The 27,082-nt window shown below is 50.9% G+C and overlaps 1 protein-coding gene across 6 annotated transcripts in view; it reads left to right on the forward strand.

Annotated features, from left to right (window-relative positions):
* The window catches only part of SLC13A3 (solute carrier family 13 member 3), a 78,847-nt gene that overhangs the window by 1,363 nt on the left and 50,402 nt on the right, over positions 1 to 27,082 (forward strand). For 2 of the 6 annotated variants that reach the window (XM_081832641.1, XM_081832643.1), the window contains exon 1: positions 8,748 to 8,906. The exons of 1 other annotated variant lie outside the window; for it this stretch is intronic. In XM_081832641.1, the coding sequence (XP_081688767.1) occupies positions 8,796 to 8,906 (111 nt within the window). In that variant the 5' untranslated portion in view covers positions 8,748 to 8,795. Of the gene's footprint in view, positions 1 to 8,747; positions 8,907 to 27,082 lie in introns of those variants that run through there. 3 more of the 6 variants (XM_081832639.1, XM_081832642.1, XM_081832638.1) reach the window with 2 other exon arrangements.

Genomic DNA, 27,082 nt, shown 5'->3' on the forward strand with positions numbered 1-27,082 from the left:
GTGGCCATTGGCCGTGGAGGCAGGAGCAGTAGACGAGTTAAAGTGATCTTTGCAAGCTTCGAGGGAGAGGGGGCTACTGGAGAACGGTCCGGACCGTCTGTGTACTCATCCCGGGGCCGCGATGGGAAATAAGGCATTATCAAACATTCTGAGGCGAGCAGTGGATTCCGTCCCTGGTTCAGCATCTCACAAAGGGCTAAGCAACCCTCTGCAATTCCAGATTCCTCCAAGTCCTCGTGGGGACAGCCAGCACTTTGCAGCCGTGAGCCAATGTCACTAGCAGCCGTGCTAGTGAATTCCAACTGGGACCTTCCCGGTTGGATTATAAACCTCATTTTACAGATGAGGGAAGGTGCTCAGCAATGCAAAATATCATGTCCTAGGGTCACATACTTGACAGAGCTGGGATTCAAACCCGCATTTTTAACCCTAGCAGTTCACTATTGAGCAGTTACTGAGTTCTCTGCGTGCATTAACCTATTTTACAGAGGAGCCTTGCCCCAGGTCACACAGCTAGGGAGTGGCAGAGCCAGGGAAATGTGGTGTGACACTGAGATATGTCCAACACTGCAAAGGACACAATGCCCACATCTTCTAGAACATTCAAAAGAGCTCCTGTGGCTGGCCCATGGGCCACGGAATGGAGTTACCCCAGGTGGGCATAGTGAGTGCCCTGCACAGGCAGGCATGTTTTTGCTGGTCACGAGGATCTGGGAACACCACCAGCGAAGGGATGTGTGTATCATCTCTGCTGTGACCGAGAAAGCCAACCCCGATCCTGATCCTGACTCCAGTACAATTTATTTACAAAACCAGGTAGCCAGCTTGCGGGCCATAGTTAACCAAGGTGTTTTTTTTAAATATTACATTAAAATATTTGTCTTGATGACTTGAGTTTTTAGGTGCCCTCTTAAATGTGTGCCCTAGTGAGAGCCTCACTCACCTCATCCTGGTCCTAACCTGGCTGCCTCTGGCCGCCAGAACCCCTGGCTGTGAGACCAGCTGACAAGGGCACTGGGACTTTCCGCCTGTGTCCTGAATTCAGGGTGCTGCCCCTCCAAAGGACCGAATTGCCATTTCTCGAGCCCAGAGGAGTGGCTCTGTTTGCCAGCAGAGGTCGCCAGTTACCATCACTGTGGGTGGGAAGAAGCTTCCCTCCCCTTCCATCCTCCTCCCTCCCTCCTGCTTGTCCCCTCCCTCCTCTGTCCCTCCTTTCTCTCCTCTCTCTCCCTTCCCTCCCTCTCCCTCCTTCTCCTTCCTCTCCTTCACTCTTTTCCTCTTCTCTCCCTACCCAGAACTTGGCTCATTTATCCACTCAGCACCTTAGCTGGCATCCCTATACGGCAGGCCCCGTGCTAATCACTCAGGCTGCGTGGGGGTGTCTGGTTCCCTCCTGCCTTAATTTTGTCATCCATTCTCTCACTTCTTCACTCATTCATTCACTGACTATTTATTGAGCACCTTGGCTGAGTCCAGCTCTGTGCTGGATCCTGAAGAAGCTGCAGTGATGAGGAAGCTCAGCTCCCCTCCCCCCAAGCGCCTTTCCCTCCCCTGGCACTGTTAGAATCAGTGATCTCCCCACTGCTCCCCCTGCTTCTGCCCTGCCCCTCATATTCTTCCTCACTCAGCAGCCAGAGGCACCCTTGTAAAGCCGGTTTATGCCACTTCTCTAATCAGAAACTCCATGGCTTCCCATCCCATGTCTCCTTGCTTACCAGCTGCATGATGAGGGACCCCACACCGCACCTCTCTGCGCCTCAGTGTCCTCATCTGTAAGAAGGACCTGCGATGATTCTACCCCGTGGAGCTGCTGTGAGTGTTGTCATGGGTCGGAATCCCAGGAAGCTGACTGAGATGCAGTGTAGCCTGTAGGATGTTTACTAAGGCGTGCCCTCGGGGGTCATCCTCCACAGAAGGGAAGAAGGCAGGGGAGGGCAGGGAGAGAAGTGGGATCGGGAAGCAGACCCAACAACAGCCTCATCCGACCCCATGGGGAGCTCTTTGCCTACAGGGTCCCTGCAGAGATGTCCCAAGTTGGGGTGAGATGAACAGGCCCTCATAATCTCCCATCACAGTCATTGGCGGGCTACCCCTGGCAGGACAGGAGCGTCGAGAGGCTCTTCTCTGCGGGAACACCATCCCTGAAGGGCTGGCAGCAGGTGGCCGCCTGCTGACCACACGTTCTGCATTTGGGGCCATCAGGCTTGCCTTGGAGGGGCCCTGGGCTGCACATCAATGCCCAGCAGGAGCATCAGCGAAATAACGCATGTAGAGTGCCACCACAGTGCCTGGCGCATCGTAACAACTAGCAATTGTTATTACTATTATAGAACCTGTTAATACTATTTTTAGAACCAACAAACAAGCAATTATAATAAAGCATCATTTGCTCCACTTAGAAGCCAAAGATACCCAGGTGCTCTTCCCCACATTGCCCGCCCCAACCCCAGTGTTTCTGAATCCAAAGGTCTGGGCCTGAGCTGAGCATTTGCATTTCTAAGAAGTTCCGAGTGATGCTGTTCTAAGAATCACTGCCCTAAGGAAAATCAAGGTGTTCCTGCGGACAGGGGATAGATGCTAAGAGGGCAGAAACAGTGGTTACTGACTGTACCCATTTTATGGATGAGGAAGCTGAGTCTCAGAGATGCTAAGCGATGCCCAGTCATCAGCTTATAAATGATAGAGATTGTGCCAGGCACTGTCTGTTGCCTACCCAAAGCCACCCTCTTTATTTCTTTTGGACAGAGCCTCCGTTTGTCCAGGTATTTATTAGGTGATAATGGCTTCATCTCAGGGAAGGTCGGACTGGTCCCTGTCTAGAATGGTGCCTGGAAGGTAGCAGGTGCTCTGTAAACATTTGCTGAATTGAATTCCCTCATGCAAGCAACAGCCTGCTGTGGGGAAGAAAATCATGGAGCCACATGAGCCTTCCCCCACTACCCCCAAACACACACACATGCGCACACACACACACACACACACACACACACGCCACAGTCTTCCCTGCTGGAGGCAAAGCGGAGTATGGTCCTGGCCTGCAGCTTGGAACAAAAAACATTCAGAACCCTGGGGGTTTGGTACCGATCAAAGGCCTCCTCATGTTTGTAAACCTTTACTCTCCTGCCTGGGATACAGAAGGTTAGGGGATGGCCCAGAACCCAGAGTTAGATGCAACCCCAGGTACGGGGTGGGGGGAGGGGGGAGATGACACGGGACTCTGGGCCTCCCCCTCCCCCATAGAGAGGAAAGGCCCTGCAAGGCTGAGTAGCTAGAACCCAGCCAGGGGACCGAAAGGGGTAACTAATCCCAACCCCAGCCTGAGGCCCACCTGCTGGGACTGGCTTCAAAGCCAATATTGTTCTTGGAGCTGTAGAGGCCTGACCAAATGTCACACTGAAAGATGCTGACAGTGGTACAGGGCTCAGCCTGGGGGGGGCGGGCAGGAGGGGAGGCACTGAGTCCCCCCTTCTGTGCAGGGGGATGGAAAGCTGGTGCCAATACTCCCTGTGCACTCTCCCCTCCCCCGGCTTTATTTTTCTTCATAGCACTAAGCACTATGGGATACGTGATGTATTCCACTCATTTATCTTATTATAGAGCTAACAAAATGAAAGCCCTATGAGACCAGAGGCTTTTGTCTTGTTTGGTCACTGCCAAAGCCCCAGCACCCAGAATGATACCAGGTCTATAGTAGGTGCTCAATTAATACTTGTGAATTAATGATATGATTTTGATTGATGTTCATAATGAGAATAATAAATAATAATAAGTAATATATATTATATAATATATAATATAATAATAATATAATAAAAATATAATAAAGTACAATGATTTAAGGCATGTTCAATTTTTCAGGGCTTACTGGACCTCTGCTATGTTCCAGGTACAGTTCCAGGCACTGGGAGTTTGGCAGGAAATAATTTGGACTTCTTGTTCTCATGGAGTTTAATGTTTAATCTAGTGGGGAATCACTTCAAACAATGACTCAGGCTGTGAGGGAAAGCACTTGGGGGATTTTATACAGAGTGCGTGATGCAGAGTTGAGGAAGGTTATGTTCCAGGAGATTAGGTAGTTGGGAGGGCCCCTTGAAAGAGGTGATGTTTGAGTCGAGACTTGAGTGAGAGAAAAAGCAGCCATTGAGATGGGAGGGTGGGTGGGGTGTGGGGGAGGGACATCCAGGCAGAGGGAGGAGTCCATGCCAAGAAGTCGGCATGCAGGGAGCAGAAAGAAGGTCACAAAGAGGGAGGGATGCAGCTATCGAGGGGAAGGCAGGTAAGACATAGAGTCAAAGAACTAGGCATGGCTTAGTCATGCATGTAAGTGCTCAGCAGAGCTTAAACCTGGGCTGGTAGGGGTGCCTGGGTGGCTCAGTCAGTTAAGCATCTGCCTTCAGCTCAGGTCATGATCCCAGGGTCCCAGGATCGAGCCCCACGTGGGGCTCCCTGCTCAGCGGGGAGTCTGCTTCTCCCTCTCCCTCTGTCCCTCTGCCCACTCGTGCTCTCTTTCTCTTGCTCTGTCTCAAATAAATAAATAAAATCTTTAGGAAAAAAAAACCTGGGCTGGTGACTATAATCAATATGTATGCACACTTTACATAAATTTTACAAATATTTTGCTATTAAAAATGGGGAGGGGTGCCTGGGTGGTGCAGTCAGTTAAGCATCCAACTCTTGGTTTTGGCTCAGGTCATGACCTCAGGGTCATGAGATGGAGCCCTGCGTCAAGCTCCACACTCGGCACAGAGTCTGCTTGAGGGTCTCTCTCCCTTCCGCTCTGCCTCTCACCCTGCTCTCTCTCTCTCTAAAATAAATAAATAAAATCTTTAAAAAAATAATAATTCTAAAAATGGGGAGGGGGAGGGGTAGTGTGTATCACTGGAATTTCAGCTCTATCGTGCACTAGCTATGTGACCTTAGGCAAATGTCTTAACCTCTCTGAGCTGCAGTTTCATCATCTGTCTAATGGACAAGCCTCGTAGGGGATGAAAATAAATGGGAGTCAAACCATCCATCAACTGTGGAAGTTCTTTAAGAATTCCCTCCCATGGGGTGCCTGGGTGGCTCAGTCGTTGAGCGTCTGCCTTCAGCTCAGGTCGTGATCCCAGGGTCCTGGGATCGAGCCCCACACTGGGCTCCCTGCTCTGCAGGAAGCCTGCTTCTCCCTCCCACTCCCCCTGCTTGTGTTCCCTCTCTCGCTGTCTTTCTGTCAGATAAATAAAATCTTAAAAAAAAAAAAAAATTCCCTCCCACATCCTACTTCTTTCTCAGTGTAAAGGGGGAAGAAACAAAGAAAGGGAGTTAGTGGGTCCAGCCTGGGAGCCACCACTCCTCTTGTAGGGTGCAAAGGTCCAAGTCATACAACTAGGGATGTTGTGTGGACTCTCCTTCCTATAAGGAGCTCTTCCTAGAGGATTCAGCCCATGCAAATCCTGGCTGATCTCCGCCACCAACTTCCTCTATGAGTTTGCCTCCTTCTTCTGTCATTCTGCCCCCATGTGTTCACTTCTGGGTGAGAAAAGTAATAGCGGTAGTAATAGTTATCTATTGTTATGTAACAAATTGCTCCAAAGCTTAATGACATAAAACAACTATTTGTTATGCCCATGATCATGTGGGTCAGACATTTGGACAGGGCAGCATGGGCGTGTCTGGTTTCTGTTCTACCATGTCTAGGACATCAGCTGAAAGACTCAAAGGCTAGGGGCTGGAATCATCTGAAGGCTCATTTGCTCATAAGCTGGTTAGTTGTTGCTGGCGGCTCGTTAGAAGCCTTGCTTTCTCTCTGTGGTTTTTGTCCCTGGTTTAGTCTGAAATTCAAATATGGTGGCTGGGTTTCAAGGATGGGAGTCCCAAGAGTGAGGGACCCAAGCAGAAGCTGTACCCTCTTTATGGCTGAGCCCTGGAGATCCCAGAGCATCAGTCCTGCCATGTTCTACTGGTTGGCATGGCACAAGCTCCCACCCACTTTCAAGAGGCAGGAACAGCGACCCCTGACTCTCAGTGGGAAGAGTGTCAATCACGTTTAAGATGGGCTTATGGGAAGCCCACACAGGATGGAAGATAGACATTGGTGCCATCCTGGGAAAATAAAATCGGCCACAAGCAGAATGATCATAATTGTTGTCAATTGTTGAACACTTACTATGGGCAAGTACTGTGCTCCAGCCTTGCTCATTAATTCTTCCAACATCCCTGTGAGCTATATAGTCTTCTTGTGTCCATTTCAGATAAGGAAACAGGCCCATTGGAGTTCAAGCTCTCGTCTAGGGTTGCACAAGAAGTCAAGCTGGAATTGGAATGTAGCTTTGTCTAATGCAGGGTGACAGACTCAGAAAGGTAATGCAAACAGATTATTATAAGGATTAAATGAGTTAAAACATGAAAAGTGCTGAACGCAGTGCCTCCCACGCTGTGAGTGCAGTATATGTGCTTGCTACTTATTATTATTATTATTCCATTTGAGCCACCAGATTGAAACTTCTGCTCTAATACTAAATACTGGCCTCTTAATCTCTTAGCTCCTTCCAGAACAAGGAAGCCAGCCCAGGGGCCCTGGGTGCAATATGCCCTGGTCCCAACTGCCTCCGCTCAGGCTTTGGGGAGTGGGCCACAGTTTCTATGATGTCAGCTGGCCCAAATCCCCGGGAATAGATTCTCCGGTTTGGAAAACTATCCTCCCACACCCAGGCTTCGAATGTCCAAAGTGCTCCCTGCAGGGCCTCACCCTTCATCCGAGGTCGTCTGCCACTAACCTGGTGGGAACCTTTGATGAAGCCGGCTATTGGGCTGGCTCAAGGTCAGGTGCCCAATTTGAAAGGACACTGGAGAAAGTTTCATCACAGCTTGCAAAGGTTCCATTGGGAAATAACTTGCCCTAGGGGTTTACGGGAATCATGGCAGCCTGACCCACATGGGAAACAATAAAATAAGAACAGAGGGGCTTCCACCTCTGGGAAGATGGAGTAGACATAATTTTCTCTATACTTCCTGCTGAGTACAACTGAAAATCCTGTACAATACACATAAAACAAACAAGAAGACTCTAGAAAAATGGAGAGATGAAGGCAGTGACTTGGGACCCAAGGAACAACCTGGTGATAAGTCTATTGGGTTTTCTTTTTTTAAAGATTTTATTTATTTATTTGAGACAGAGAGAATGAGAGACAGAGAGCATGAGAGGGAGGAGGGTCAGAGGGAGAAGCAGACTCCCCGCCGAGCAGGGAGCCCGATGCGGGACTCGATCCCGGGACTCCAGGATCATGACCTGAGCCGAAGGCAGTCGCTTAACCAACTGAGCCACCCAGGCGCCCCTATTGGGTTTTCTTTTTGCCTACTGTATCTTAGACTTGGAAGAAGCAGGCAACCCGGAAATGCCAACAGGAGCTTCCAGAAAGCCTCAACAAAAGCTTGTATGCTATAGGCAAAGCACGAGGAAAGATCAGCCTAGCGAGACCATTTTCAGACAAGCCTTCTCTACTCCAGCTGAACACCACCGAAAAAACTGTGACCTCGCCCCACCAGCATAGGCTGAGTGAGGAGGCTTGACTTCCAACCTCCAGGCTGTCACAGTTTGTCCCAGCTTCCTTCCCAGGGTGGTATCAGCAGAAGTAGAGGAGGGGGCTGGGACTTTTGTCCTCCCAGGCTAGTAAGGATCCTTATCTCCCGCCACCCCTTACCATGTTTGCTCTGTGAAAGGTTTTGTTGAAAGGATGAAAAGACAAGCTATAGCCTGGGGGAAAATACTTGCAATCCATATATTGTATCTAGAATATATAAATCGCTCTCAAAACTCAACAGCATAAAACAAACAGTCCAATTAGAAAGCAAGCAAACAGCAGGAAAAGATGATTCCCCGAAGAGGATATGCAGATGGCAAATAAGCACATGAAAAAACGTTGGACAGCATCAGTCACCAGGAAAATATTAAAGTCACAGTGAGATACTGCCACACGTCTATCAGAATGGCTAAAATCAAAAATAGGGACAACACCAAATGCTGGCAAAGATGTGGAAAAACTGGATCACTTATTCGTTGCTGATGGAAATGTAAAATGGTACAAACACTCTGGAGAACAGTTTGGCAGTTTCTTTAAAAACTAAGGATGCAACTACCCTATCACTCAGCAACTGTACTCCTGGGCATTTACCCAGGAGGAAGGAAAAGATGCCTCCAGGCTCCTACCTGCAGGTGACTCACCCACCCTGGAAGGAAGTAAGAACAAAATTAACAGCAGTGGCCACTCCCAGTGAGCGCTTGCTCCGTGCCAGGCGCTGTGCTGAGCATAAGTGCATCCTCCCATTTAAACTGCCCACCCCACCCCTTGTCTGGCAGAGACCATTAGCGTCACCTCCACTTTGTGGATGAGTAAACTGAGGCTCCAAGGCCGTCGCTCACGACCGCGCAGCTGGAACGTGCAAGCCAGGACTCAAACCCAGGCGATACTAACAAGCGCTTTAATCCTCACATTGTCATTGCCGCCCTTCCACGGGCAGTCCAGAGCGGCGAGGAAAGGTGCGGCCGGTGGCCGCCGGTGTAACCCGAGGCCACGCTGCCTTGAGGGCTGGAGTCCGTTCCTTGTTCTTGTGCCTAACGTTCCCGGCCCTCTCCCGCCGCCCGCCGGCCCCCCCAGTCCCGGGGCGCAGGCACCACCCTTCTCCTCCGGGACGAGCGGGGCGAGGGCGGGTCCCCGAGCGCAGTCCCCTCCCCGGACCCTCCCCCAGGCTTTAAGCCGGCGCGGGGGGCCAGGCACCGGCAGTCCCGGGCCGGCCCGCTCCGCCGGGCGATCGTGCAGATGGCAGCGCTGGCGACAGTGGCCAAGAAGGTGTGGAGCGCGCGGCGGCTGCTGGTGCTGCTGTTGGCGCCACTCGCGCTGCTGCCGGTGGTCTTCGCCCTCCCGCCCAAGGTAACGCCTCCTCCTCCGGGGCGCCCCCGCTCCGCCCACCCGGGGGGCCGCGCCGCGGGCAGGCCCCTCTGGTCCCCCCGCCTCCGAGGCGGGAGGCCGCTGCGGTCCCGGACCCCCCTCGACCCTCGACCCTCTCCCCTGTACCCTGCCCCCCTCTAACCCTTCCCCAGCGGCGCCTCGGAGCCCGGGATGTTCTCACTTCTCCAGGAGTGATTTTATCCTCTTCCAGGAGCTCTAGCTATGCGCTGGGCGCTGCGAGCAACCTTTCACTTGACCGTCGCAATGAACACGCAATGCATGCCAAGCTGTAGGACCGGGGGCAAGTCACAGAACTTCTCTGAACTTCATTTCACTCAAATGTGAAAAGGGAGGAACCGAGACTATCAACCCATAGGGCTGTTGTAAATGTTAAATGAGGCAGTAGATGTAAGTGGTTTAGAACTGAGCCCGGTACACAGAAGTGCCTGCGACACCCTGGCAGGTTTTATTCCAGGCCCCTTCCCTGATGGGAACAGCCAAGGTTTGAGGAACCCTCACCAGGAGCCAGGAAGTGAAGCTCTGCCCTGTGGGCATCATTTTATTGAATCCTTTCCGTGCCCGGGGGTTGGAGGGGGGAGGGGGTGGTATTTATCTCATTTTCCAGAGAAGAAAAGTGAGGCTCAGAGAGATGAAGTGCCTTGCCCAGACACACAGCAAGTAGCTGAGTGGGGATCCAGCCCCTGGCTTGTCAGAATCCAGAACTGAGCTGTTTCTACACTCTCACAGAAAGTAAATCCCTGGACCAAAGGCTGCAGATTGAGGTCAGGAATGTCATGATGAAAGTCAACACCAGTGGGGGCTGGGAGAAGATGGTGTTACGGGTCCCTGTTGGGTCCCTCACGGGTGCCCAGCCCATCTGGGTCATAATGGGAGGGCATAGGACAAGGCTTCTACCTCCAGAAGTTGCTTTCCTACCTCTCAATGCGATATTCAATGTTCATAAAAAAAGAAAAGCAGAGAGAGTACGGTGTAATTTAGTGGTACATTACCCAGCACCCACCAGCAGAGACCAGAGCAGCTGGGAGAGGTATTCAGAGAGGGCTGCCTGGAGGAAGGGGCCCTCCTTGGGCACAGGGAGTAAGAAGGTGATACCAGCTGGTGCCAAAGAGACCCAGGACTAACGTACAAACAAGTTTTCTGGTGTGGAATGATCCAAGCTCTTAGACTTTTTTGACATTGAAGAGAGAAACAACAAATGCCAGAATAAGGATTAGGTCACTTTTCAAAACCATCCCATTCCTGGCCGAGTGCTGACCTCAAGACCTTGGACCAACCTCCTTTCTTCTTTGGGTCTCACTTTCCTTGTCTGTAAAGTGGGGCTATCATGGTGCTGGCGTCTGAGAATTGAGGTGAAGGGTTGAGCGAGGAAGTGGCCTCACTTTGTGGAGCATCACCGGTGGAAGGATGGATGGGTCTGTGAGGTCACTGGTGGAGCCCCAGGGAAGAAAAGACAGAACACACAGTGTCTCTCTCCTCAGCAGGGGTTTCTGCAAGCTTCTCTCTGCTCAGCCCTCTAGCAAGAGCTGTGAACCCAGGGCCAGATCCAAGTGTTATGGGGCCTGAAGCATATAGTATTTGAGGGGTGCTTTTTAAGAAAAAGTACACAGGTTTCAAGTGGAAAATTCAGTTCAGGGAGGGGCTCTGAAGCTTAAGTTTCATTAGCTTTACTGTGAATCCACTTGCATGAGAACCCCAAGGTGCCCCGGTAACGTGCCTCTAGCTTTCTGCAATGGTGGTAAGCCTGATGAGTAAGGGGTTGTACTGAATGCTTAACTCTTACTATGTGCCAAGTACCATGTGACGAGCCTCTCAGGCATCATGCTGTGTAATGTGCACAGAACCAGGGAGACAGCTGTTATGAACCTCCCTACCGACCAGGCGAGGAAATGGACATCAGTGAGGTTAGGTGACTTGCCCAGGGTCACATAGCCGGTACAGAGCCAGAATGCAGGGATTGTACTTTGAATCATCACACTTGATACTCTTTCCTCAGTTATAATTAGATAAGAACCTCTCGTGGTTCCCTTCAGATCATGGTGGGGACCCTTTGTGTGGCCCTGCCTCATTTAAGGGGCTGATAAGTGTGGGCCTCCTCCCAGGAGGCAGGTCTGGCTTCTTGGGGGATCTTAGCCTCCCTCAGAAATCTCTATCAGCATACTCAAAGCCTCACCCCATATTTTATATATATATATATATATATATATGTATATATATGCACTTATTATTATTTTATTCTTGGATATTAATAATGGATATGTTTCTCAATCTGATGTACAATGTGAATCACAGCATTCTTAGAGAACATTGAACAGAGAACATTGCTGTTTTTATTGATCTGGGACATACATTTAAAGCAAAGAGTGGGTGTGCTATGCTAACAAAGCTTCCAGACAATTTCTGTGGTAATCTTAACCAGTATCAACCCTGTGATAACCTCCCCAAACAAAGGCCGGTGGGCTAACAAAAACTTTATGTTTGCTGTGCAAATGTAGCTTCAAGGCATGTAGCCTTAGTGTCCACTCCCACCCCCAATCTCAGATTGCCACTTCTAAGCCTCTTTCATACAGAAATTCTGGAACCCCCAGTGGAAGTTATATTGTACGTATGGGTTCCCCAAAACTTTGGAGGTATCAGATCAGGAAAAACAATGGAGCTGCCTAGGCATTTGCCATTTGCCCCTCACTGGGTCCTGGCTTTCCAGCTTGATGAGGTCTCCAGGTCACCACTGCTCTGATGTTCTAGGAGTCTGTGTGGTCGACAGGGTTGGCCCTCGTGCACCTGTCCCCTGGCGACTGGTGAGCTGGTCTGCGGGGAGGTCGGGGTTAATCCAAAGAGCAGATAGAAGTGGAGGGGGGGAACAATTCTTACATTATGTCCTCCTAGCTTGGAACAGAACACTATCAGCAGAGATGAAAAGGAGTGGGACGTACTTCTGGAATGCAGTGATTGCAATTCTCTGGAGTTCTCCGGAGAATTCTCCAGTGCCACTGGAGATTTCAGCTCTTGCCACAAGAGTGCTGGAGACACAGGAAATCAGGATGCTGCTGGAGGGATCACCTCAAAGTTTTCCAAGAATGGCCATCCTGGGAGATGGAAGTTGGGGGACTGGCCTTGGACAGCTGGTAGGGATAGATGAGACTGTTAAAGCACTTGCAAGTGAGCACTAGCTCCATGTGTTTGCAGGCAAGTCTTGCCCCCTTTCCTGCCTTGTACCCACACCCACTGAAAGCAAATGTAACCAGATTGACCATGTGGCCAAGATAAGTTCTTGCAGTGGGTACTCTTTGCAGGTGACTCTTTCTAAGGAGGCTTTGAAGAAGAGGAATTGGGATATTCTAGGCAGGACTGCTACAGCGTGTTGCACAGGGGCCTTGAGTTGGCAAAGGGAGACTGAACCAACCTGCACTCCACCTGCCCAACTATGCAGTGCTGGGTCTGCCTGAGGAAAGGCCCCCTTTCCTAATTTGCTGGACCAACCTCCTTTCTTCTTTGGATCTCACTTTCCTTGTCTGTAAAGTGGGGCCACACAGCTACTAAACATTACGTCGGTCACTTCTCTTGGTCCTGGGTTTTGGAAGACAGGGTGGCCAGGGTTCTTGGAGACTCTGAGTCTTCCCTTAACAGGGGCTTCCCAGAAAACCCCACAGATCCAGCCCTGTGGATCGAGTATCTTCCTAGTGCTTTAAACATGTATCATCTCATTGAACCCAAAGGTCTCAGACAGGGAACCCCCAAAATGGACTAGAGTCTGACTTAGTTTCCATCATCCAAATGCTGCCCACAACATTTTTACTAGATTCCCTTACTCTGCTCAGTATTACTTACTTAATTATATTCCTCTCATGCCCTCCCTTTTTTACATCATTACTGCCTTGCTACCCTCCCCTCCTTTTCAAAACACTTAAATAGAATGACTTAAAAAGAAATTTTAATACCAAGACCATGTATGGAAACCAGGATCATGAGTGACTAATAGAAGAAAAGTAGCAATAAACAAATTTCCAATGTTGGCTGATTCTGGCTACACTCTGCTGCCCGCTTGAAGCCGAGGGCCCGAGACCTGCCCTTTCTGTGTTGCATAGGGAGGCAAATGCTCAAGAAAGGTGTTAAAGACAAGTTAGTATCAAACTGAGATTTTGCTTTGAAAGGAGTGAGAGGAAGGAAAGAATCTGCAGTGTCTTCATGAAGCTCTCTGAAATGGTCCCCCATCTGATAAAATGGATTTATTCATAGACCTTTCCTTGCAGTATTTTGTGATCAAGGATAGGTCCATTTGCAAAAACTACATCTCAGATGCACATAAATTTTGTTTCTTTTGCAGTCTATCCTTTACACATTTTTTTTTTTCCTGGAGGGATCTTTGAAGCTACCTGTGGGGGTGGGGAAGGGGAGATGCTTGTGTTTGGTGGAATGAGCTACGTTGAAATGGTCAGTCCTAAGCCTCAGTTTACTCCTCTGGAGATTGGGTCTAATCGTACTGAAGTGCATTCATATGCTTGAGGCACTTCACCAAGCGCAGGCTCGTAGTGCGCGCTCGATAAATGTCAACTGCTGCTATTATAGCCCCTGCCACAGCGTCTCAGAACCTGGGGCTCATTCTAGTTCCACTTCCACAAAGAGGGAACTGAGGCCCAGAGAGGGAAGTGAGTTGCCTGAGGCCTCACAGTGAGGAGTGGCAGGGTGTGGGGAGAGCACCTTCACCCCCCTGTCTTTGTCCATGGATCCCCCATCTCAGACTTCCGGCCATCATGTTTCATCTAGCGATATTTAATCTCTGAGCCTAACTTCTAGATAAGGGGTGAGGGAAATCAGAGGTCAAGCTCCCTTGCTTCTGTTCAGATCACAGTTGGCCCTCAACAAAGAATAAGAACAGCTAATATTTATTGATCACTACTAGGAGCTCTGGCCCCCTTGCTCCCTCTGCTCCCACATTGACCTTGCCTCTTTCTTAAATATCTCAAAATTGCTCTCACCCCAGGGCCTTTGCACTTGCTGTCCCCTCTGTCTGAACTGCTGTTTCCCCAGATACCTGCAAGGTTTGCTTTCTCACTTCATTCATCTCTGCTTAAAGACGACCCTCCTCAAAGGCCTTCCCTGACCACCCTATCTAACAAAGAAATAAAAAAATTCTTTACACTCCATTCTCTTCCCTGCCTTACCTTTTGTAATGGGTTTATCACTATCTGGCAGTATATTATATATTTAAGGAATGGGCAGGTCAGGGTAAGCAGGCATAGGACTGGCTGGTACAAATAATTTCTGTGGGCTCTGGGATATAGGCTGTCCCTAGTTGTCTGGTACCTGGCTCTCAGTGATTGAGGCAGGTGAATGGATCGTGGCCTGGAGTGAGAGAGCCCAACAAAAGAGGTGGTTGGGGGTGTGGGCTCTGGATTGGTTGGTTTACATTGGAAAAACACCTGAGTTGTTTACTATCTCTAGGAATTAGCTAGCCCTGGTAGGGGCTGATGTTCCAGAGTTATCAAGGTCCCAGGATGTCAGAGCACCAAATTCAGAACCTACGACACACGCTTGATTCAGTCTTCCATACTCTTCTCTCACCGTGATCTAGCCTAACAGGCCTTCTTTTGGTTCTTCAAGGCTACCAAGCTTCTTCCTGCCTCAGGGCCTTTGCACTTGCTGTTTTTGCTGCCTGGGGTGCTCTTGCTGCTGATCTTCCACAGCTGGATCCTTCTGGTCATTCAAGTCTTAGCCCTAATAGCACCTCTTCTGAGGAGTCCTCTCTGATTACCCCTTCTCAAGAATACTTATCCTCCTTACCCCACCAAACACTCTCTAAACCAGCCTCCTGTGTTATTTCCTTCATGGAATCCATCCCAATCTGAAATGGTCATTATTTGTTCACTGTCTGCCTTCCCAAGTAAGCAGTGGGCAGTGTAAGGGCATGGCTCGTTCTCCACAGCACCTCCCTGTGCCTAGGACAGCGTCTGACACATAGAGGTACTCAGTAGACAAGTGAATGAATGAATTTGGATTTGAACCCAGGTAGCCCTGATTTCAGAAGACATGCACTTTCTTTTTTTTTTTTCTAAGAATTTATTTATTTATTTGAGAGAGAGAGAGCACAAGCAGGGGGAGTGGCAGGCAGAGGCAGAGGGAGAAGTAGGCTCCCCTCAGAACAGGGAGACCCTGATGCGGGACTCGATCCCAGGACCCTGGGATCATGACCTGAGCTGAAGGCAGACGCTTAACTGCCTGAGCCACCCAGGTGCCCGACATGCATTTTCAAAAACCCCAGACTGCTTGCTGCCCCTTTGTGGAAGATTTGAGCTGGAATCATACTTCAACCCCTCCCATTTTCAGTTGGGAAGACTGAGGCCCAGAGAGGGCCTGGAGGGACTTTCCCAGCCCCTCCCAGCCAGACAGTCCCAGAACCTTCATCCGTGCCCCTACACGCTCTCTGGCCAGGTCTGACCCATTGCCCACACAGACCTCTTGGCCTCGGCACCGCTCCTCTGAGGCCCAGCCAACTTTCCACTTTCCTGGAGCTCCTTCCAGGTGTGTAAACAGGCTGATGTGATTCCTGGTGATGCAGCAGGGAGCGAGGTCGTTTCCTGACCAGACTCAACAGGACAGTGCCCTCTGGCCCTCTGGACTGATGAGCAGGATTTTCTGACACCCCTCTCTCCGCCCCCAGACCTTGAAGACACAAAGTCAGCACCTTAGCAAAGCTGGATCTGGCTGGGGCCTAGAATGAGTCACACATGTGCCCCAAACCACTCTGTCCGGCTGAGATGCGTCAGGGAAGAGACACAGGGCACAGTTCAAAGCACCTCCTGGCAAGTAACTTCTCTCCCCTGAGCCTGGATTTTCTCATCTGCAAAGTGGGCATCCTGAAACCTACCTGCTGGGAAGACCTGAAAGTGTCTGCCGCATAGGAGGTGCTCAGTAGAGGAACCTGGCTATTGCTAATATCTGCAGAATGGGGGCACCAGGTTCTTGGCTCTGCTACTTGTCCCTGAGATTTACAGGCGAGGGGCAACCAATGGGGGTGAGCCTGTGTTGTTGTGTGGAGGGAAGCACGGACACACAGAACAGTGATCCCCAGCTGATAAAGAAGTAGGAAAAGGGCTGAGGGGGCCAGGCCCAGCGGCTCTCTTGCCCCTCTGTCCCTTTGGCTCCACTCTCCTGCGTGGGTCCTTACCAGCAGTCGGGGCCAAGACAGGGATTTGATTTCGAGCATATTAAGCTCTCTTACAGGAATGTGCTGGAGTCCCTGGGAGGCTGCAGGAAGAGCGAATTCAAGATTGTTGATGTCCTGGGCCACATGCCTTATTCATGCCCCTTCTCCACCCCCCAAGAGGCTCCTAAGAGTCATAGGCAACACCTCCCCAGTGCTTATTAAGTGCGAGGCGCAGTTCAAAGCACTCAGCATAGGCTTACTAGCTCATGATGCTCACCACGGCTCTGTGGTGCGGGTGCTGTGATTGGCCACATTCACAGATGGGAACACTGAGGCACAGAATGGTTTAGTCACTTGCCCAAATGCCCAAGGCTTGGAAGCGGCAGAGCTGGGTTTCAGACCCTGGCATTCTAGCTCTGGAGTCTGTGCTCTTAGCCACAGTGTGTGACACAGGGGTGATGGACCCATTTTACAGATGGAAAGGTCAAGGCTGAGAAGGGAAGCCACATGCCCAGCACCTCACGGTCATTGAATGAGTAGTGGGGCTGGCATTTGACCCTTGGTCTACCTTGTCGAAGGCCCACATTCGCCTTCATGGTTCAGTGGAGGCGAAGGGGGAAGGAAGTGATGGTGTCGGGTATTGTCAGAGACGTCAGGAAAAGCTTCCCAGAAGAGAGATAATGTCATCCTGACCCGAGTAGGAGTTTGGAAATCTCAAGGAGCTCTCTGAAGTCAGGAACCAACATGCGTGATCAAGCATGATGGATGGGAGCTGGGGTTTGGCTGTTTGGGTTCAAATCCTGGCTTTTTAATATGCTGTGTCATCTTAGGCCAGTTACTTAACGTCTCTGCGCCTCCGTTTTCTCATCTATAAACAGATATGATAGTAACCGATGATGTTTGTAAAGGTCTTGACAAATGTTGCCTGACTTCGTGGACAAATCACCTACTATGTTCTAGGCTCTGGGAAATGCTTTAAATCAGTGATTCTCAAGCATTTTGCTCCCCAGGAGACAATTGGCAAAGTCTGGAGTTGTCACAACGTGATGGAGGTGCAACTGGCATCTGATGGGTAGAGGCCAAGGATGCTGCTAAGCACCCTACCGTGCACGGGCCGCCCCCATGACAAAGACCGCAGGCCCCAAACGTCGGTGGTGTGGAGCTTGAGAAGCCTGCCTTAAATGTGTTCAATGTTTCGATCCCCCGGCCAGCCTGTGAGGCAGGCACAGTCAAATCCCATTTTCTGTCAAGGAAACAGGGCGTAAGGGGAAGTGTTTGCCTGTGAGCACGCAGCCTGGCTGCAGGAGCCCTCCTGGGGTGGAGAGGATTGGGAAACGCAGGGCCTGGCAGACAAGGCAGAATACCCTGGCCGCCCAGCCCGGTTCCCACAGAAGCTCCTGGCTGCGCTGGGTGGAGCTGACCCTTTGCCCCCGCCCCCCGGCCTTGGGGCTCACAGCAGGCGACACCTTTCCTTTGGTTGGGAGAAACAAGAGAAGCCCTTGTTCGCTGCCACCCACTGCCCCGATTGTCCCCATGTCTCCAGGCGTTCACAAGCTGCTTGCACCTTTCTCTCCTGATGAGCTGCTCTCCCGGCTGGCTCCGGAGGTCTGGGGGCAGGGGAGAGGGAAGGAACATTCCTCCTTGCCCCTTTCTGTGGCCCCTTCCCTGTGAAGGGCTGGAACTCAGCAAAACGTGGTGGGGCATGAGCAGGGATTTGACAGCAGAGCCCAAACCTAGAAGTGTAGGCGGTTTGCTGGGAAGTGAGTCTGAGGGGTGCTGGCTTCTGGGACGAGAACATGGGGTGTCCAGGCCCGGGGAGCCTGGCAGAGGCCTGGTGTGGCACCCGGCTCATGGGCCATCTCCCACCTCTTGTGGGGGAACTGGGGGATTGAGACCTGTTCTGAGAGCGCCTTCTCACCCCTGCTAAACCGACATCAACCTGTGAGGCCTGGCTCCATTTCCTGCTCCCTCCTCTGGGAGACCTGGACCTCCTCCAGACCTCGGCTTTCCGCCTCTGGAAAAGGGGTCTGCCCAGAATCCCTGGGCTGGCGTGCCCTTTCCAGAATCACTTTCTGAAAGGGCGGGGGGCAGCATCGTGAGAGTGGGAACGCAGACACTAGATTTCCTGGACTCATCTTGCTCTCCCTCTTCCTGGCTATGTGATCTTGGGCAAGTTACTTAGCCTCTTTGTGCCTCAGTTCCTCCTCTGTAAAATGAGGACACTGATAGGACCTCCCTCATAAGGGTGTTGTGAAGATTGGCTCATATACCTTAAATATTTTGGGCTGTGCCTGGAACATAAGAGGTGCTAGGGAAATGGTTGCTATTAATATTATGTTATCAGTAGTAGTAGTAATATTTGCATTACAAATGAGCCTGTGGATCCAGGGGTCTGGAAGTGCTTTATGGAGGATGAGTCTTCCTCCTGAGTCCTCTTGGCCTCCTCCCTACTCACTGTGTGGGTTCTTGGGTCTTCTAAGCCTCTGTTTCCTCCCTTATAAAACAGAATAACCTCTTTTCCTAGGGGCTGCTGAGCAGATTAAATGAGATAGTGCTTATCAGAGAAAGACCTCTTTTTCTTATTCTTGGCCTGAAGCCTGGAACCCCAGAGTCCTGAAAAGGGAGCGATTGTGGGCAGCGGAGGGTCATTGTTGAAAGGGGCTTGGAAACTGCCCAGGTCAGGCTTCAGCAGCAGGGGCCAGCTTCCCCCGACGTGCACCACAGGGCCTCCCAGGATGCCCGGAGCAGGGCCGGCGGGACCAGAGTGCAGGACGGATGACGGGAAACAGTAGAACACTGAACATGTCGGGGGCAGGGCAGGCCCCTAGTGCCTGCGGGAGGTTAAGCAGAGTGGTGGGCGCACAGGATACGGCCTCAGCTGACCCAGGGTGGATGCCGGCATGGCCAAGAACTTGCTCCGTGAGTGGGAGCAAAGCACGTGCCAGACTCAGTTTCCTCATCTGTCTGGTGGGCCTGCCTACCTCAGGGGGCCATGGTGAGGAGCCAGGGAAGCCAAGAGCTTTGTAAACAGTAAAGTGCCCTGCAAATAGCAAAGTACAAGTAGGGATCCTGTCTATCTTGTTCATTCACCAAGGTACCTTCCAACCTGGCACACAGTAGGTGCTTAATAAACATGTCCAGAGGGCGCCTGAGTGGCTCAGTTGGTTAAGCGACTGCCTTCGGCTCAGGTCATGATCCTGGAGTCCCTGGATTGAGTCCCGCATCGGGCTCCCTGCTCGGCAAGGAGCCTGCTTCTCCCTCTGACCCTCCCCCCTCTCATGTGCTCTCTCTCTCTCTCATTCTCTCTGTCTCAAATAAATAAATAAAATCTTTAAAAAAAAAATAAACATGTCCAGAATGAATGTGGAATAAAAATGGCTATTTCCTTTGTGCCAGGCACTGTCCACAAGTAATTAACACATTCAGTCAAAAACTATTAATTGAGCACCTACTCAATGCCAGCTACTATTCCAAAGGTACATGGCAGTGAACCAAATAGTCACAAGTCTTTATACTTACGGAACTGACATTCTAGAGAGGGACACATTGGGGAAAAAAAAAAAACAAAACAAACCACAGATAAATAAGTAAGGTCTGTGGTATAGCAGATGATGATGAGAATAAAAGCAGGGAAGGGGAGTGGGGAGTTGACAATGGAGGTAGTGCAATTGTAGAGTCAGGAAGGTTTCATTGAGGAGGGAACCCTTGAACAAATACCCGAAGGAGAAGATATTTGAGCAAAGCTGAGCACATCTAAAGGAAGAGCAAGGGAATAGCAGGCGCAAAGGCACTGAGGTAGGAGAACGGCAGGTGTTCATCAGTGATCTTCCCGGGGCCTTTAGACAACCCTTCCCGGGAGACAGACCCCTGACCCCTGATCGTGGAGAAACTGAATTCAAGGGCTTAGCTGGGATTTAGAGTCACCGCCCCCCCTCAATGCCTTCAGGCCAGATTTCACTTTCAGCCAGAGAAAGGGCTCCTGTTAATGCAGGCCCCCAAAGACATGGGAGGGGCTCTGAGGAGCAAGAGGAGGTAGAGAAGCCCTGAGGGGGGCTTTAGGTGTACCTATCCCATGTTGGGAACTGAAGGGCCCTTTGGACAGATGGGGAGACTGAGGCCCAGAGAGGGAAAGAAACTGCCCAAGGTCACACAGTGGGTGGCTCTTTTTTATTCAGAACAATGTGTTCTATCCTCCTTGGGCTGAGTCAGGCCGCTGGGGCCTCACGGGTCCAGTGGGGCTCCCACCCACCCCACCTGCCTGTCTGGCTCATGACTGATTAGTGAAGCTTGGACAGCCGTGATGTGTGAGCTGCCCCAGGAACACTTTTAATGAATGGCTCCGAGAACTTGAACTTGTTAGAACATCTGCTAATGAGTCCAGGGGTCTAACCGACCCAGTCCAGAGGAAGGGGTAGGAGGATGAGGTGGCTGGCCTCAGAGGTCTCCCAAGGCGAGTCACCCCCTCCACTTTTTCCTCTTTCTCCCCTTGAGTCGTGGGCCCAGGTGTTTCTTAACTGCTTCCTCAGGTGTTTTCAGGCACAGGAGAGGGTTGAGGGGAGCCCTGGTGGGAAATCAGAGACCAGACTTCTGGGCTGCCTCCATTGTTTCCCTCTGGGCCACCCTGGGCTAGTTTCCAGCTTAACTTTTTTTTTTTTTTTTAAAGATTTTATTTATTTATTTGACAGAGACACAGCGAGAGAGGGAATACAAGCAGGGGGAATGGGAGAGGGAGAAGCAGACTTCCCACAGAGCAGGGAGCCCGATGCGGGGCTCGATCCCAGGACCCTGGAATCATGACCTGAGCCGAAGGCAGACGTTTAACAACTGAGCCACCCAGGCGCCCCCCAGCTTAACTTTCTATGCCTCAGTCTCCTCCTCCAGAAAATGGGCACACTAAACTCAGCTCTGCTTATCCTCAAGACTGACCCGACACAGAGAGGATGGGAGAGGGCTTGTAAAGTACTTTTCTGTTGAATGTCCTTTCATTTTCGTTAATAGAACCTACCAGAGTGTGTGTGGAACAAAACTCACAATCTGTGTAGGGAGTTCAGCCCAGCACCCGCACAGAGTGAGTGCTCAGTACGGGCTGGCTGTTACCATCACTGTTTATCCTCATCGCTGAGCCTGGTCCACGGCCCTGGGCTCAGACCACATGGTGGGAATTTCATCCCTGGCTAGAAGCGCACACATGGACGAAAGAGTCGCGGTACCTCTCTGCGTCTATTTGCTGAGTTCTAGACGGGGAGCAGGTGGGTTACTGCATGTCGGACGCATGCCTGATGGCTGGCCAGGGGAAGCCCTCAGGAAATGGTCGCTTTAGCATTCCCATCTGCCGCTCACACTGAGGCGGTGTGACCTGGGGCAAGTCACTCGAGCTGTCTGAGCCACGCGGACGGGGCACAGCCCCTGTAGAGGCCTCGTGGAGCTGTGGGTAGGGTTGAACCAGGGAACCCACGGGAAGCGATCTGGCCTGTAACAGGGCTCAATGTGTGCAGCCACGTCGAGTAGCCGTGATGTCGCTCTGTGGCAATGAGGGAGAGTCGCTGGGGAGACTGGGGGCGGGAGGGGAGAGGGGGGACATGCCCCGAGCCTCCAGGCTCTCACAGAAGGGCCATGGCCATGTTCCCTTTGATCTCCCTCCCGGTTCTCTGAGGATGGCGTCATATGCCTCCTGATGTACTGAGGACCCAGCGGCTCCGAAGGGACACCTGTCAGTCTAGAGCTCACAGCTTGTTGAGTGGTGGCCCAGAATGTACTCCCACGACTGTGGGATTCCCGGCGGCCCTGGGCCCCTGAGCCTCGGCTGGCTTTATGGAACCCCCCCTTTTCAAGTGGAGGCCTCACGCCCAGGTGCTTCTCGGCGTCTCAGGTTCTCTCTCGTCTTGCTAGGCCAGGCCCTTTCCCGGGGCCTGTTGTGTGTGTGCGCCACACTCCCGTCCCTTTGGGGTCCATATCTGTGTGCCCCCAGAAGCCCTGCCTTCATCCTTACATGGCAGACCGGAAGTACCTCACAGATCCTTGGGATGAAATGTCCCATTTCAAAGGGCAAGAAAGGCAAAGAGGGAAGAAAAATGTCTCAAAGAAACAGAGCCTGTCAGCACTGGGTGGGTAGCGTTTTGTGAATTGCTGACTGCGCCATGCATTGCTCCCAGGACTTTATCTACATTAACCTACTTAATCCTTGTAACAGAAACTCCAGGGCTTGACATTCTTATCATCATCACCAGCCCCATTTTTATAGATGAGGAGACCGAGGCAGAGAGTTAAGTCACTTCCTCCAGGAGGCAATGGAGGCAGGATTTGAACCCAGGCACTCTGGCTCAGGATGCCAACAGCATAACTCATAGGGTCCTCCGCTTTTTGGGGTCAGGCCCAGATTTCAGCCCCAGAGTCCCAGCTCCCCGCCCACTGCTTGTTCTGCTGATCCTAATGGCTCCCTCCTCCTGGGGGCTGGCCGTCCTCCGCGTTCTGTTCCACCCTGGCTGTTATCTGTGAGCAAAGCGAGGCTCTGAGAGGGGAGGTGGCCGGCTTGAGGTCACTCACACCAGGAGCGAACGCCTGAGCTACGAAGCTTCCGACCCTCCACGGCTCCAGGGGTTCTGTTCGCTGCCCGGGCGCTGAGCTGGGGGTCGTGAGAGAATACTGAGAGGTTTAAGGCCTGGCTTCTGCCTTGCTAGAGTTCGGGGCTTCCCACAGTCAGCCCTGCACACCCCTGGGGAATGGGCCTTTCGTGGGCAGCTGGAGGGCACCGCCGTGGGCACCTGGCCCCAGGCCTGCTCCCTGAAGGGCTGGCCAACCCACTCTGTGCCTGGCATGGAGCCGCCACCGGGGCCCGCTGAGAGCCTGGCCCTGCCTCAGTGTCCTGACCAGAATGCCTGCTGCAGTTCAGCGGGGAGATGGGGCACAGGACGGATGGTGGCGGGGGGTATGGTTTATGCACAAGTCCTGCCCCTGGCCTCAGAGGACATTTGCTGAGTGAGGGGGGCAAGCATGGGGGCAGTGGAAAACAGTGGCCTTGTGTCTGCCTGGAAATCAGTCCCCAGCTCAAAAATTAACCACCTGACATGGCATTTTCTTCTTTCTCCCCCCTCACCTCTGCGTGTTTTGCCCGCAAACTTTAATCCCTGTAGTAATGGACTGGTTAACCCAAGAAGCTGGAATTTCTTTGGTGGGAGGGATTATAAGGCTTCCCGTAAGAAATGCCTAGGTTGGATTGGCATGACTAGGTCAGGGTCAAGGACTGTGGTGACCAACCCTCCCCCCCCCCATTCTTGCTCCCATTCAGGGCCAGGACTAGTGGAAGCCTGGAGAGGCACCCGGGGAGCAGAGTTTAAGCTGGGCTCACTGTCAGCGTGGGGCACTTGCCTCACCCCTGTCTAGCCCTGCTCCCAACTCCTCCACCTGGTAAAGTTCAAGGCACGACAGTCATTCAATGAAACACGGCAAGACAAGTCCTTACCTCTTACTCGCTGTGTGACCTCAGGCAAGCTGCTTTCCTTCTCTGGACAACTGTTGTACTAGGGCTTAGTGTAGACCAGGGTTTCTATTGACGTTGACATTACTGGGAACAAATAGTCCTTTGTCGTAGGGCTGCCCTGTGCATTGTGAGCTGTTTAGCAGCATCCTGGCCTCTACCCACTAGATACCAGTAGTAGCCTCCCCATCACGACAACCCCAAATATCCCCAGACACATGTCGTCCAGGGGACAAAATCACCCCCTGTTGAGAACCACTGGATTAAATGATCTCAGGTTCATTCTAGCTCTCGTATTTTAAGATTTTTTTTTTTTTTAAGCATTAAGAACAATCTTTTTGAAGCCTAACTTCAAGAAATTGAACTTGTGGGGTGCCTGGGTGGCTCAGTCGTTAAGCGTCTGCCTTCGGCTCAGGTCATGATCCCAGGGTCCTGGGATCGAGCCCCGCGTTGGGCTCCCTGCTCCGCGGGAAGCCTGCTTCTCCCTCTCCCACTCCCCCTGCTTGTGCTCCCTCTCTCGCTGTGTCTCTCTCTGTCAAATAAATAAGTAAAATCTTAAAAAAAAAAAAGAAATTGAACTTGTATAAAACATAACAACAGCTCCTATTTAATGGCATATTCTCACATAACTATCACTGAGACAGTGGTTATCCCACACAAAATACAGCACTCTGTGAGGTAGGTGCTGTTCTTACGTGCCTCTAGCAGGTAAGGAAACTGAGGCTGAGGCCAGCTGAATACCCGGATCACACAGCTCCGTGTGGAAGGACTGCATTTCTAATTCAGGCCTGATTCCAGCACCCATGCTGCTTCTATTGTGTGTGCAAAGACAGCCAAACAAAAGGCAAGATAGTCCCTTCTGATGACAAAATCCCTAGGTGGAAGGCACTTGTGGTTTAAGTTGATGGGATCCAGACTTTTCTATTCCATTCACCTTTCTGAAGCAGTCTGAAAACAGCAACAGAGAGCCGAAAAGGGAGAGGAACGTGCCATCCTGAGGAAAGACGCCAGACCACAACGCTGCCCCTGGGGTGTGCCAAGGGGGCTGACGCTGGTGGTGGGGTTGGGACCACGTGGCAGGAGACCGGAGTGACGCGAGCCTCTGCAGTTCCTGGGCAGGGCACAGACTCTCCCAAAGGAGTTTTCAACTCTCTGAGCCCTTCCGAATGCGGGCCACGCCTGAAGCACACACAGTGGGGAAGGCAGAGCCCCCGAGACACATGGGAGAATACAGAGTTCAGATGAACAGGAAGCTCAAAGATCCTTGGCACAAAGCGGGATGTTGAGGTGGCAGGTGGAAGGGAAAGGATGGATAGTGACCCGCTGTATGGTTGTAATGGTTCTCGTTCTCTCAAAGAGACACCAAAGCACCACGACATTCTTGGGTCTTCACACTTAGTCTCCACACTGAGCCCACTGCTTAGAGTGGAGCCATATTTCAGGGCAGTGCTGGTGAGACGGGTTCTGGAAAAATCAGCGGTGCTGATGCCTAGGCCCCTGCTGCCTCAGCTTCCCCTCCCGTCCCTATCCCCTCACTGGCCTTTCACAAAGGACTCGCCTGAGAGGAATAGCCCCCGTTCTGTGACAAGGAGCCCACATGGGACCTGCGAAAAGGCAATAGGAGAAATGAGAAGACAGAATATCAAATACAAAGTAAACAAAGAATAAATACTGGAAGATCTGCGTTATCAAGTAGGAGAAAGTACTGAACAGACATTTCTCTGTGAGATATGGAAAAAAAATCTCAAGAAATCGTGGCCTTCCTAAAATAAATCTCAAGATGTGAAATAAAAGGGTCAAAGAAGAGACAGTGAAAAACAGAAGGACGTGGAAAAAAACAGTGTTCTGGAAGCAGATGGACAAGACAAATAAAGCCACTCTATTATAAAAGCCATATTAGAAACAGCAAGATGGAGAAAGATCAGAAACATCATCAGAAAAAAATACATAAAATATAAAATAAAAACATATAATCAGAGACGTGCTCTACAGGCTGGAGGAGATAGAACAAAATGAGATGGACAAGAGAGTAAGAAAGGATGAGGGGGAAATGATCAACATGGACTACAAAGGAAATCCAACTTGTGCATAATTGGTGTTGCTCAAGACGAACTAAAGAAACAAAACAAATAGAACAGAAAACAGTACAGCTCTGCTTCCACTTCCGACAGCGTTACTTCCCGACAAACCCATCGTAAGTTGGAAACATCCTGAGTCACCAATGCATTTACTACACCTAACCTACTGAACGTCACAGCTCAGCCTTGCCTGCCTTAAACGGTGCTCAGAACATTTCCATTAGCCTACAGTTGGGCAGAGCCATCTAATGCAAAGTGTTGAGGTGGAAAGCAGAGAGGTTGCATGAGTGTTCGATGGTTGCAGGTACATGGGCGGTTGCCCCTCGGGATCACGGGGCTGGCCGGGAGTGGTGTCTGTGGCCGCTGCCCAGCATCCAGAGGGAGCATGAGAGGGCATCATGCCAAATATTGCTGGCCTGGGAAAAGATCAAAATTCAAACTTCGGAGCATGGTTTCTACCGAATGTGTGTTGCTTTTGTGCCATCCTCACGTAGAAAAATCATTAAGTCAAACCATCGAAAGTTGGGGACCATCTCTATTTGAATCTTTAATAGCAGAAAACTTTTCTGAAACTAAAGCAAAACATATGCAGATTTTCTGTCTCCCAGAAAAAAACTTACAGAGACTTGTCAACACTGAGATATTATATTCCATAGTGACATTAATGGACTGGAGGGTTAAACAAAAAATGTTATGGATATGGAGGCAAAAACTTCAGGTGAGCCATAAGGAGGAAGAAAGCAGGCTGGACTCAAATTTCTGCTCTATGACAATGAAATATCTAGTCATCCTCAGAGAAAGAAAGTGTAACACTGGAGTTTTACAGATAGATTGCTTATATATTCAGAGAATGTCTTCTTTAAGAAAAAAAAAATACTTGTGGTTGAAATTTGGAAAGTAGGGCATATACTGAAGAAACAGAAATGTATTCATAATCTCACTCCTAAAACAGCCTGCCTATCAAGTGCATATTCCCAGTGTTCTTGCGCACATTCATTCTAACGGGGGTCCTTGGTGAGGTAACATGCCAGGGTCATTCTTCTTCTTCTTCTCAGTTTGCAAGTGAAGGAATTCACACTCAAGGGTTCAGTGGTTTGCCTTCAGATTCTGTAGCAGAACCACCACACCCGGACTTCTTGGCGCTCAAGCCAAATGAGCAGCTCCGTCCACCAGAACGTTCTGTGATGATGGAAACGTTCCATCTGCTCTATCCAGAGGGGTAGACACTACTCAAGTAGCTACTGAGCACTTGAAATGTGGCCCCCGTGACCGAGAACCTGGAATTCCAAATTTCATTCCATTTTAATGACTTCACACATATACAGCCGTGTGTGACCGGAAGGTCTGTATGCGGACAGCCCAGCCCTGGAGACTTCCTTAGCTTTTTTTCCTTTCCATTTTAGCATCCCCCAGCCCCCTCCATATCAAGTTCATCCAAAATCTG

Source organism: Leptonychotes weddellii, chromosome 10 (assembly GCF_054177405.1).
Source record: "Leptonychotes weddellii isolate Sample4059 chromosome 10, ASM5417740v2, whole genome shotgun sequence".
In the NCBI taxonomy this organism is placed as follows: Eukaryota; Metazoa; Chordata; class Mammalia; order Carnivora; family Phocidae; genus Leptonychotes; species Leptonychotes weddellii.